This window comes from Salminus brasiliensis, chromosome 24 (assembly GCF_030463535.1).
Source record: "Salminus brasiliensis chromosome 24, fSalBra1.hap2, whole genome shotgun sequence".
Lineage (NCBI taxonomy): Eukaryota > Metazoa > Chordata > Actinopteri > Characiformes > Bryconidae > Salminus > Salminus brasiliensis.
In genome coordinates, this window is record NC_132901.1 from 4,907,597 (window position 1) to 4,920,425 (window position 12,829).

Here is a 12,829-nt window from a genome sequence, read left to right on the forward strand (position 1 = left end):
GTTGTGTTTAGTCTCGATAGGCTCATGCTAGGTGCATGGTTGTAAAAGAAATAGCAATAAGATCTGTTTCTCTGCGTACTTTGTTATCCTCCTTTAAACCTGGTCTTCTGTGATCAGAAGCCCACAGGACCACCTAAGTCTGACCAGTGTTTGGTTAGTATTTCAAAAAGCTCCAGTTAGCATTTAAAATATCCTGAGTTTGGGAGTCACCTCATAATGATCCACAAGAGGGAGCCAATCAGCAGCTTAAAAGCAGATCCAACCAATGGCTGTATTTCTGAGTTCCTGCATCCAAAGATACTGAGTTCACACACATTACTGTAGAACACACCAGCAACAAGCTGTGCATGTTTCTTACAGTCTGTTAGTCCTCATAGAGTCTTTAAAGCGTAATAGAGTCTGTACAAAAGTGTGATTTTCAGCAGGAGAACTGCCTCTTTCACATTCAGTCCTGCTCCAATAGAGAATAAAGAAAGTGTTTGATTGTATACGGAGGTCAACATGTCTACAGATCAGCTGTTGATCATTATGTGTGTTGATTTATTGATTATTGAGCTGGGATGATCACTGTGCTTGAGGATGATACATTTATCCTAGATTCCAACAAGGTAATGTTACCAGAGCTATCCAAGGTCCTGAAAGTCTTAATCTTTTATTGAGCAGAACTGATGTTTATCATCTCTTTTATTTTTTCTGACTAGATTTTAAAGTCAAAGCAGATGTGTAGCCAGAGCAAGTCCAAGATTCTTCTCTATGAATTTTTAGAATAATCTCTAATGAAAGATATTGGTCATAGAAACTTTATTATATATATATATATATATATATATATATATATATATATATATATATATTTTTTTTTTTTTTTTTTTTTTTTTTTTTTTTTTTTTTTTTTAACAAATGCTGACACTGCTACTGTATACAGAACATGAAATTATAAATTATACTAGCACTGACCTGCTAATAAATTAGTCTGCCATGTTTCTTGATCAATTTTTTATGCATAAGATGAAAAGCTTTGGTGAAGAAGCTGTTTCTCAGTCTATAAATGTGTCCTGATGGTTCCTGTGTCTTTTGCCCAATGGGGGACAAACAGCCTGGGTGGGTTGAGTCCTCAGTAATTTTGCTAGCCGTCTTATGTAGGCATGCAGCACAAACTTGATCTAAGCTTGGTTCCCAAAATTCTCTGTGCAGATTTAACTCTATGGGCCAGGCCTCTCTGTGTAACACACTGTGGTGCAGCAACAGAAAATGCACTCTATTGTGCTCCTGTAGAAATTCACTAGTGTGCTCAGGATGTTGGACACCACCCCGCCTTATTCCTAACTTCCCAGCCCACCCCAAAAGTATTGGATGGGGCACAATCCATCATTCCAGAGAACACATTTCCACTGCTCCACAGCTCAATGGTGTGAGACTTTATACCCCTCTAGCCCATGCCTGGAATTAACCATGGTGCCAATAGGTTGGGTTTGTCTGCACCAGAGAGTCCTATTCTATTGGCATCTATCCATCTATCTATGTGTCAATCTATCAATCTTATGTAATGTTTTATATCCATCATTTACAGATATATACATAGCGTACCTGTCTATCTGTGTATTTATCTATACACACGTGGACAAAATTGTTGGTACCCCTCGATTAATGAAAGAAAAATCCATAATAGTCACAGAAATAACTTCTATGAAAATGAACAATACTGTGTTTCTCTGTCCTTTTACAATTCCTGTTGAAACCTGTTCCTGGTCTGCTTGATGAGTTTCTCTAAGATTATGTGGGCTAATATTCACCGGAGTACTGATCTGCCACACCTGTTTGCAATTGTTCTGTTTGTATGTATACTCATGTCAAAGTATTGCCAACTTTCCATTGCTTATTAAGCATTTGTATTTCTCGATTGCCTTCTCAAGTACTGATTGCTGCCTGTTTATTGAACCTTGGTGAATTGTCTTGGCTTTCAGACTCTCTCAAGCTCCTTTTATTAAAGTATTTTCATTTTACATTTGAGACTGCCTGACTTTACCAACCTGCAGCTTACACACACAAGCTTCTCCACAAGAATAATCTAGTCAGCCTGCTTAAACCAGCCAGCAGGGATTTGCTTTTTGGGGGTATTATTTTGTGGTGCATTTAACAGCTGGTGAATGTTTTAACTCAATACAAGATTGGTGCTTGGTGAGACTGTGGTGGGACTCAAATTCCCAACCCTGGTAATGGGAGCCCAGTGCGTTTCCATTGCACCACCGCAGCTGTGAGCTATATAGAAAAAAGGGCGGGAAAACAAAGGAAACACCAGGAGTGATGTTTACTCAAGCAAAGGACAAGCTAAACCTTTCAACTCAAACTATTTTCTTTTTCTAGTTTTCCTTTTTGCCATTGATTACAACACTCTTTCTTTATTAACTTCAGCTTTCCTTCACTGTTCACTTACAGGATTTGCCTCATAATCATAGAGAAATAATTAATAACAGGATATTTGAGACCAAATATTTTTCTAGAGAAAATGTTTATATGTAAATAAAGTAAAAAAAGAAGTATTATTATTAATAAAAAGTAATAAAAAGACTTTTAAAAAGACCTAGCTGAAAGTGATCTGATTCTATTTATAGACTCCACCCACATTTCTGAATTCTCACACACACACTCACTGTCATGCTGGGTCAGGCGTGGCAGTGAAACAAGGAAACACTTGAAAGGATGGTTGATGCCAGGCTTTAATAACAAGAGGTACAAATTATCAGGGAACAACCAAACAGGAGTAAACAGGGATGCAGCAAACTAATGGACAAAGTGTATAAACTGAATGTGGCAAAGACACCTGGGCTTGGCAAAATCAACAAACCTGGGACCACAGCAAAGTCTGTGAGCAATATACAGGGGCACATAAAGCCACAGTCCCAGGTGACTCAAGTTAGGTTAACGAAGGAAAGACTCCTTATATGGTCCATGGCGCAATCTTGGGATTGCTCCGGTGAAGCGTGGTAACGAGGTCCTGACACTCACACACGCTAACATGCTCCCTCCCTCATTAATAATCTCTTTTCACAGATCCAAACAAACTGATCATTACAGGGAAAATCAGCCCAGTTCTTTACAGGATCAGACCAATAGCCTGTTATGACACAATGTTCATTTGCTCCATTGGGTTCTTCAGTTCCCCAGAATCTGAGAGAGAGAATCAGAGGATCAGCGTGTTTATCAGAGCAGTGAGGAGTGAGAGTCAGTAACTGCATCATTATCTGAGTTCAGTTCAGTGCTCTCTTACTCAGTGGTCAGTGCTGAGCTGTCCACCCATTTCCAGACCCCCTCTGTTTCATTGTCAGTCAGACCAATCCACACTTGCTGACCTCCTCTCATCTTGTGAATAAAGTCCTGTTGAAGTACAATAACTGCTTACACATTTCCAGCAACCCAGTACACTCACACACACACACACACACACACACACACCAAAGATACACACATTTGATCATGTGATCAGTTTGTGTTCCACCTGCAGGAAACCTGTGAGACCATCAGCACTATGTAAAGACTGTCTGAGATGGAAATACACATGTGGACAAAATTGTTGGTACTCCTTGGTTAATGAAAGAAAATACCTTGAATCTGACAAAAGTAATAATAAATAGAAACTCTATGAAAATTAACAAATGAAAATCTGACATTGATTTTGAACCATGCTTCAACAGAATTATTTTGAAAAATGAACTCATGAAACAGGCCTGGAAAGAAATGATGGTACCCTTAACTAAATATTTTGTTGCACAACCTTTTGAGGCAATCACTGTAATTAAACAATCAATGCAGTTGGCTTTTGCATGAGGCTTCTGCACCTCTCAGCAGGTATTTTGGCCCACTCCTCCTGGGAACTGCTCCAGTTGTCTCAGGTTTGAAGAGTGCCCTTTTCCAGATGGCATGTTTCAGCTACTTCCAAAGATGCTGAATAGGATTTAGTTCAGAGCTCATTGAAGGCCACTTCATAATAGTCCAATGTTTTCCTCTTGGCCATTCATGGGTGTATTTAGCTGAGTGTTTTGGGACATTATCCTGTGGCAAGATCCATGACCTGTGACTGAGATCAAGCTTTCTGACACTGGGCAGCACATTTCTCTCTAGAATCCCTTGATAGTCTTGAGATTTCATTCTACCCTGCACAGATTCAAGACACCCTATGCCAGATGCAGCAAAGCAGCCCTAGAACATAACAGAGCCTCCTCCATGTTTCACAGTAGTAACAGTGTTCTTTTCTTGATATGCTTCATTTTTCGATCCGTGAACATAGAGCTGATGTGCCTTGGCAAAAAGTTCCTGTCCATAGCACATTCTCCCAGAAGCTTTGGGGCTTGTCAACATGTAGTTTGGTAAATTTCAGTCAAATTTCAATTTCATGATTTGTTTTCAACAATGGTGCCGTCCTTGGTCTTCTCCCATGAAGTCCACTTTGGCTCAAACAATGACGAATGGTGCAATCTGACACTGATGTTTCTTGAGCTTGAATTTCACCTTTAATCTCTTTTTTTCTGGGCTCTTTTGTTACCATTTGTATTATCCACATAAGGGGGGTTGGCTACAGTCCCATAGATCTTAAATTTCTGAATAATATGTGCAACTGCAGTCACAGGAAAATCAAGCTGCTTGGAGATCGTCTTATAACCTTTACTTTTAACATGCTTGTCTATAATTCTCTTTCTAATCTCCTAATCTTCTCTTTCCATTGCTTTCTCTGGTCCATGTTGAGTGTGGTACACATCATGTCACCAAACAGCACAGTCACTACCTGTAGCCCTATATATAGGCCCACTGACTGATTACAAGATTGTATACACCTGGGATGCTAATTAGTGGACACACCTTGATTTATCATGTTCCTTTGGTCACATTATTTTCAGGGGTACCATAAGTTTTGTCCAGGCCTGTGTCATGAGTTTATTTTTAAAAATAACTGAAGCATGGTTCGAAATCAATGTTGGATTTTCATTTGTTCATTTTCATAGAATTTGTGTTTATTATTACTTTTGTCAGATTTAAGTTACTTCTGTGACCATTGTGGGTTTTTCTGTCCACGTTTGTAAACACTGATAAACTAATTAACAACACACTGTGATCGATATGTGTGTGAGTGTGTGTGTTTGTGAGAGAGTGTTAGCTTAACCATTTACAAAGTTCTCTTTGAGAAAGTCCAGCATGTCCAGTTCCCATCTAGCACCCAATTTGTATAGTCTTCTACCTGTCTTGTTCTGTGCTTTACTGATCAACAGCACATTCTGATTTCTGACCACTGGATTTTTGTTTATTTGAATTTACTACAGTAATACAGTGTTTTACAGGTTAATAAACACTGCTGAGATAAACAGTATTAACCCATTAAACCCTAAGGTTATTATTCAGTTGTTGTTTTTAATGCAGAAGCTACTGAGAATTATTTGGCAGTCATTTAGCCTTTATTGTGGCGTTCCAAAGGGTTCTATTGTAGGGTTAAGGTTAATTGTGATGTAGTTGTAAGAACGGAAGTATGGATTTGCATTAAGGGTTTAAGGGGTTCAACAGTTTTAGAGCTATCTGATTTTTACAGTACTGTAAGTTTCTGTACTAATCAAACAGGTATGTTTACATCTCTCTCTCACCTGTTCCTCTCTGCTGTTGATGATCAGCAGGTCTGCTCCTCTCTCGCTGCAGTCCTCTCTGCTCTCACTCCAGCTCTTCTTCTCAGTAGAGATGTAATAGATACTGGAGTTGAAGTAGATCCATAGATCCTGAGAGACTTTTTCTACAGATCAAATAATGGTTGAATTGTGATCCACATTTAAAACAGAAAAATCAATGCTATCCCATTTGGTCCAAACCAACATAAAGGCTACTGTAACTGGACCATTGAGGGTTTAAAGTAAGGGTGAGGATAGAGGTGGCCCAAACAAGGACACATTTAGAGCACTTACAGAGGACTTCAAAATCAGTTACATGTAACAGAATAACTTGGAGCAATTTGCCGCCCTCACTCCAGTGCCTAGTTCATAAACAGCAGGAATTCCTGGAACCAGCCTGCCTTGAGTCAACAGTTTAAACTGACATTTAGTGTAATGGTGTGGGGAAAGTTGAGACCCCTTGTATTAGAATTCTTAATCTGTTTCTAATAAAGTGGTCAGTGAGTGTAATTAAGAACTGCAGTTAATCACTGACCCAGTTCAGAAAGTCTTCTCTGCAGCCTGTCTCTCTCTGCCTGCAACTGGTCTTTTTCTGCAGTCAGTTTGGTGGTACTGGTTTGTAACTGGTCTCTCTCTGCAGTCATGCTGGTGAAACTGGTGTGTAACTGGTCTCTCTCTGCAGTCAGTTTGGTGTATCTGCTTTGTAACTGGTCTCTCTCTGCAGTCAGATTGGTGTTACTGGTCTGTAACTGGTCTCTCTCTGCAGTCAGGTTGTTGAACTTGATCCACAGCAGTGTGATGGCAGTCAGCAGGAAAACACACAGCAGCCCCAGACACACTGCAGTCAGTCTGTATCGTCTGATTCCGGCAGAGTGAATCTCTATGGGGAAAACACAGATACATGAGCTTTATCACTGTTACATTTACATTCACGGCATTTAGCAGACACTCTTATCCAGAGCGACAAAAATGCTTTCACTGTTTTCTCAGGAATAACCTAGTTTGAGTAGACAAAAAATTCAACGATACCTCCAAGCTTATACACTACTAAACACAAGTCGATGAGGAGACCATTGTACTCTACTCTTCACCCAAGTACACACGAAAGATGTGGGTTTTCAGTCTATGTTGGAAAACAGCGAGCGACTCTGCCGTCAGTGGTTTGTTCCACCACTTTGGTGTCCGTACAGAAAAAAGCCTGGACACTTGTCTTCTGTAGATTTTGAAGGATGGCGAGTCGAGCCGAGCCATACTTGAAGCTGGAAGGGCTCTTGGTGCGGATCAGCTTTTGACCATTGCCATCAAGTACGGAGAGGCTGGTCCGTTCTTGGCTTTGTAGGCCAGCATCAGGGTTTTGAATCTGATGCGGGCAGCAGCTACAGGAAGCCAGTGAAGAGAACACAGCTGCATTCTGGATATGCTACAGGGGCCATGATGTGAGACCAGCCAGAAGAGAGTTGCAGTAGTCAAGTCTTGAAGTAACGAGAGACTGAACGAGCACCTGGGCGACTCTCTAGAGAGGAAGGGTCGAATTCTCTGGATGTTGTACAGGAGGAACCAGCAGAACCAAGTTAGATTTGCAACTTGACTCAAGAATGATAACTGATCATCCATGACTACACCAAGACCAGGACAGAAAGAAGAGAAATGGGTCCGTAGTTGCCGATGTTTGAGCTGTAACTGCAGCTGTAATAGTAATTATGTAACTAGATTGGGTTAAAAAAGCTCAGATGTATTTTTTTGTGATTTTTTGTGTTTATTTTCCTCTCATGGTGCACTCAAACAAAGTTAGGAGCTCTGCTTTTACTGGCTGGTTTACATCACTGGATACGCAGATACCCTAGCCAAGCATAGCCTAGCCAAGTACTGTGACAAAAACCAGTTGGCGTCCAGTTGGTGTGGTATGCATTCAGCTAGATGAGGAGACAAGACAAAACAAGACAAACATATTCATCATTTGTGTCCGATACACATGAAAGTTGGCTTCCGCCTTTAACCCAAAGACACACACATACACACTAGTGAAACACACCGATGACTGGTGCCCAGGTGGGCAGCCATTGCTGTGGTGCCCGGGGAGCTGAGAGGGTGAAGAGCCTCTTGCCAAACCCAGTTATCCTCATCAATAGACTAGAGCTGTAACTGCTGAGCCACCACTGCCTACTAGCTAGAGATCCAGCTGGTCAGCTGGGTTAACTTTTGACATAGCATAGCACCGGTCTAACCGGTCATCCTTTTCTGGTTGGCCCAGTGAACAGAGGCTCAAATCACAGAAATTTATAAGATAAAGGTCTTAAGGGTATTTTCCACTGTTTTCAGGCACATCTTCTGGTTTTGTCTGAATACAGTTGGATTCCCTTTAAATGTTTTATAACCCCAGTGTGACCAGTGTTCTATTGTGATTGGAGAAGATCCAGCCTTTGCCTGCTGTGTGTGTCCTGCTGTGCAGTGTGATATTTAAGCTGATATGATAAGCGAGTGTGTGCTAGATTCCCACCTCAACCACATTTCCTCTACACATACAACTACCATGTGACTTTAGTGCTTGCTAAAACACACATACACACACACACATTTCACTGGTTTGTCTGTGTCTGTCACTTCTTCAGCAGGGGTCAAAGGCCAGTTCGCTTACAGTGTCTTTATTACAGACTCACTGTAATACATCTGTACCCACAACAATACACAAACCAGTACACGGTTCTGACTGCTAATGATCTCAGTACTAGAGCTGATCGTAGCTCAGCAGTGTTTTTTTCTACAGTGTTTCTACAGGCCTTCACTTACAGACAGGGCTAAACTCTCCTTCAGAAGAAATCACATGTCCATCCATTACAAAAGTCTGGTGGTGGAAGTTCCTCCAGATACCTCCAGGGAACCATTATCAAGAGTTTTTTTTATTTAAGATCCTGACACCAGAAGAATGGAGGTGGACCTTGGCAGGCAGCCAAATAGCAGGGAACAAGACCTACCTGTATAATCAAAAGGAAATAGATCTCTCTCTTTTGCTCTCTCTCTCTGCAGTATTATATTTTGGATTTTGCACTCTTAACTAGACTCATCTTACATTCCACACCAGCTGCTCACTTTTTTAACATTATCATTTATGCATTTATTGCTGGTCATTTATCGCAAGCCACAATATGAACACCCATCATCTAGTTCTCCTCAGGGTTTTAGGCCTTCACTTACAAACAAAGCAGTCAATTACAGATGCACCATTCTAAGAAGAACCCTTCACAGTTCTACTTCTCACCACCACACTCACAGGGTGATGAGGCCCAGCAGTCAACCACTGCATGCAAGAGCCCTGTTCAAGACCTGCTGTGCAAGACTGAGAAGCCCTGTAGCGCTCCTCTGTGTGCTGTAGTACACATGCAAAAGCTTCATCAACCAGCCACACTGTAACAAATGTGCTTGTTCAGAGAATCTTATTGGCACAATTCCAGGGTGAAATCTCTTGACCTGACAAGAAATTAATATTTTTTTCTCTCAGTGACTCAAAATCTTAAATCAGTTCAAACTAAATGTTGTTGCCATGTTTGCAGTGTGTGTGAGTGTACCTGTGGTCATGGTTCCCTTATGGCTTCTTGTCACACGAGTCTCTGGAACGTCTTCATTCACATAGATATCCTCATATGAGTCCTTGCTGTCATTTGAAGCAGTCGATTTGAGGTCTGCTGTAAATCCTGAATTAGTATATACATCCTCACTTGTCTCTGGTTCTGCTCTCTTCCGGATCATTTTGGAACAAGTAGAAAAATCTGCAGATTTCAGTCTTGATTAGAATACTTTTGTTCAATTGCAGACTACATTCATCAGAGCCTCCAGCTCTCAGACTGACTCAGTGTTTGTGGTTGCGTGTAATATATATGCTGCTCTCAGGACAGGAAGTTGAGGTCTCAGCTAGTCTGCATGAAGCAGAGCATTATCTCAAGCCCACTAATTCACTTTATTTTGTGTCTCTGTTGATACAATTTATTAAACATACTGTAATGTGTGTGTTCTCTGTGTGAGAAGTTTAAAGTTAGCCCCTGTTTAAGGAGTCAGGGTCTGTGTGTGAGTATGGGGACTCACCATGGGGAATCATGGTCTTAGACAGCCTTCACACTCTTTCAATATTGAGTACACACACACACACACACACACACACACACACACACACACAATAAACTCATAATAATGACTTTACTCAGGTTCACAGTTGATACATGCTAGGTGTGTCTATGTGTGTGTGTGTTTTGTATTTCAGATGGTCATTGTTTATTGCTGTGAGCTTTGTGAAAAACCACATGAAACAGAAAGTTGGAACCCACAGAATGTGCCTGAGCTCATTGTGTGAAGGTTTAAGGCATAGCTATGTGGTGTTACAAACACACTCACACACAGTGGTTTGCAGTGCAGCCTGACCCCATTTCTAAACATTTAGTCATACTGGGACACAAACAGATATGGTTGGCCAGGAGGGAGGTTGAGGGGGTTTGAATGTGAGTTTGAATGAGAATTCCCGCATCCAAAGATACTGAGTTCACACACATTACTGTAGAACACACCAACAACAAGCTGTGCATATTTCTTACAGTCTGTTAGTCCTCATAGTCTTTAAAGCACAGAGTCTGTACAGAAGTGTGATTTTCAGCAGGAGAACTGCCTCTTTCACATTCAGTTCCACTCCAACAGAGAATAAAGACAGTGTTTGATTGCATACGGAGGTCACAGAATCTGCAGATCAGCTGTTGATTATTATGTGTGTTGATTTATTGATTATTGAGCTGGGATGACCACTGTGCTTAAGCGTGATACATTTCTGAGGTCGCGTTACTGGAACTGTCCATGGTGCTGAACATCATCACCACTTACTGAGCAGAACTGAGGTTTCTGTCTTCTCTTTTAATTTTTTAGCCTCATTAAAGTATGTATTGAAGTCAGAGACGTAGCCAGAGTCAGTCCAAACTTTATTTTTAGGATTCGTTTTATGAAAGATTTTGGACAAAAGACTGAACATATTATTAGTGATAAAATGTTTGCTGTTTAGTTGTATTACAAAGACTGCATTGCTGACACAGATGTGCAAATGCACACACACACAAACACAGCTTGTCTAGTCTTTGTAAAGAAGTACTTTCAATAGAATAGGACTCTCTGGGGCAGGTAAACATGACCCTATTAAAGAATATGTGTGTAAAGGACCTTAACACTGTATTAGTCCTCCATATAATCTGATCTGATCTTTCTGTAAAAGGGGGCACCAGTCCTGCGGAGGTGAAATCTGAAAGGTCATGTGTCTTTTAGCCCAGGTATAGACAACAACCTGGGTAGATCTAAATGCAGAGAAGAAAGTATTGCAGAGAGTGGGGTATGAACTGGGGTTTGTTGGGTGGAGTACTAGTGACTGTGGAGGTAAAGCAAGAGGTAAAAGACCAAAACAGCCTAAACTAAGACTAAAGATGTAGATGAAATGCAAGAGGAAAAAGGAAACAGTAGAGTATAGCAGTGCTTTAAGGAGTTGCTACAGCAGTGTCACCAGCAAACTTAGATAGAACTTAGGATGGTAAAGCTTAAAAGGATAGGGACAACACAGAGGCAGGAAAATGGAAGAAAGGATGCCCAAACAAACAAAGGAGAAAACAAACTGACAAGCTACCCACTGGCCTTTAGGTAGCCTGGTCAGAACTCAAAAGGGAACCTTGGCAAAGGAGCAAGGAACTAACAGAACTTTCTCACTTTTAAAAGGAGTCAAATGACTCAGGAAAACAATGGAGGAAGAAATGACCCAGAGGGTACTGATTCCCTTCTAGGCTGGTCACAAAGATACTGGTAAAAAGGAAAATCAGTAAAAGGACTCCTTCAAGAAGCGACACCCACAAGGTCTGATTCTGAGGGCAAAACACATGACTGTGCCATGAGTGAGCTTAAACAGGGCAGAGCCCAGCTGTAGTCAATTAGGTTGATTTTGGCTGGGAGCTCCCTCTGGTGGCAGAAAGGTGGCAGTGTGGGCATACACTAATAAAGCCATTAAATGAACTTTATTTGTGTAATAATGTAAGATGAATGCAATATGATGGAAAAATAAGAACAACCTCTGGGCTCATTTGAACATTTTAATGTCAATACATATCAAGGTTTAGTATGATCATAAACTTTTAATGACAATAACTCTTTTAATGACTTGAAAGACTTGACTGTATGAACTGAAGCAGATCAGTAGCAGCAGTTTGATTTTCTCTCATAGATGAACTGAAGATCATCAACTGATCCATTCAGAAAACCAACAGATTCACTAAACTGTGCTTTGAAGAACCAGCACTGTTGCTCCTATTCAGTAATGGAGCTGCAGCTGCTATCCTCTAGAGGGCAGTAGAGAGGTGTGTGTACTGTGGAAAATCATTAGTCCATAAAGCCCACAGTTGTGAGTAGTATTTGCTAGTATTTCATAATCCTGTCTGGAGCTTCAGTCAGAATTTGAAACAGGTGGAGTTTGGGTGTGAACATCATGATGGTCCACAAGAGGGCGCTAATCAGCAGCTTAAATGCTGAATCTGAGGCTGTAAGGCTGATCAGTGATATCCAGCTTTAAGTAAAATTACAAACTTAGCAATTTTATTCAGTTCTTTACTGCAAAAAACACAAGTGTTTTATTGTAGAAAGTAAAGTTCTCTAAAATTAAATACTTTAGTATATTTTTTAAGTGTTCCTGGGAAGATGAAGAAGTTATTAAATGGTAAGTAAAATAAGTTGAACAGTAACCTCAGCTCTGTTCATCAGTCTGGACACACCTGACCTTCTTCATGTCTCCAGCTTCCTGCAAACCATGTGAAATCTGTGAAGTTATGGATTCCTCACATCTTAGTGAGGTCATTTTCTACATGAATCTTCAGATGGCTTCATATTGATCAAAACCTCCCTGAAACTTGTAAGCTGTCATGTAACTCAGCTGCTCATGAAGTTAGGTGACCACTGGTTGGAGAGTCGGCTTCTTTACCACCATATTTTAATTCAGCCAGTGAAGTTCAGTCATTAGAAAAGGAAACAGAGATGTGTGTGTGTGTGTGTGTGTGTGTGTGTGTGTACACTCACAGTGAGACAGGTGGCCAGGTATGTGAGGTCTCTTCCTGATGATCTCTTTCCTGGTGTCGATGGGGCTCTCTTCTCACAGCATGTCGTACAGGACCACTCCTATCTGC

The 12,829-nt window shown here is 40.8% G+C and overlaps 1 protein-coding gene across 1 annotated transcript; it reads right to left on the reverse strand.

Annotated features, from left to right (window-relative positions):
* Positions 1-2,776: 2,776 nt before the first annotated feature.
* On the reverse strand, positions 2,777-12,829 carry LOC140546899 (C-type lectin domain family 4 member A-like). The gene is made up of 7 exons (XM_072670357.1): positions 12,723-12,829; positions 9,209-9,409; positions 6,385-6,525; positions 6,181-6,216; positions 5,628-5,770; positions 3,269-3,375; positions 2,777-3,168 (listed from the first exon to the last, which is right to left on the reverse strand). The coding sequence occupies exons 2-7, from the start codon at positions 9,387-9,389 to the stop codon at positions 3,012-3,014; spliced, it is 765 nt and encodes a 254-aa protein (XP_072526458.1). The 5' UTR covers positions 9,390-9,409; positions 12,723-12,829; the 3' UTR covers positions 2,777-3,011.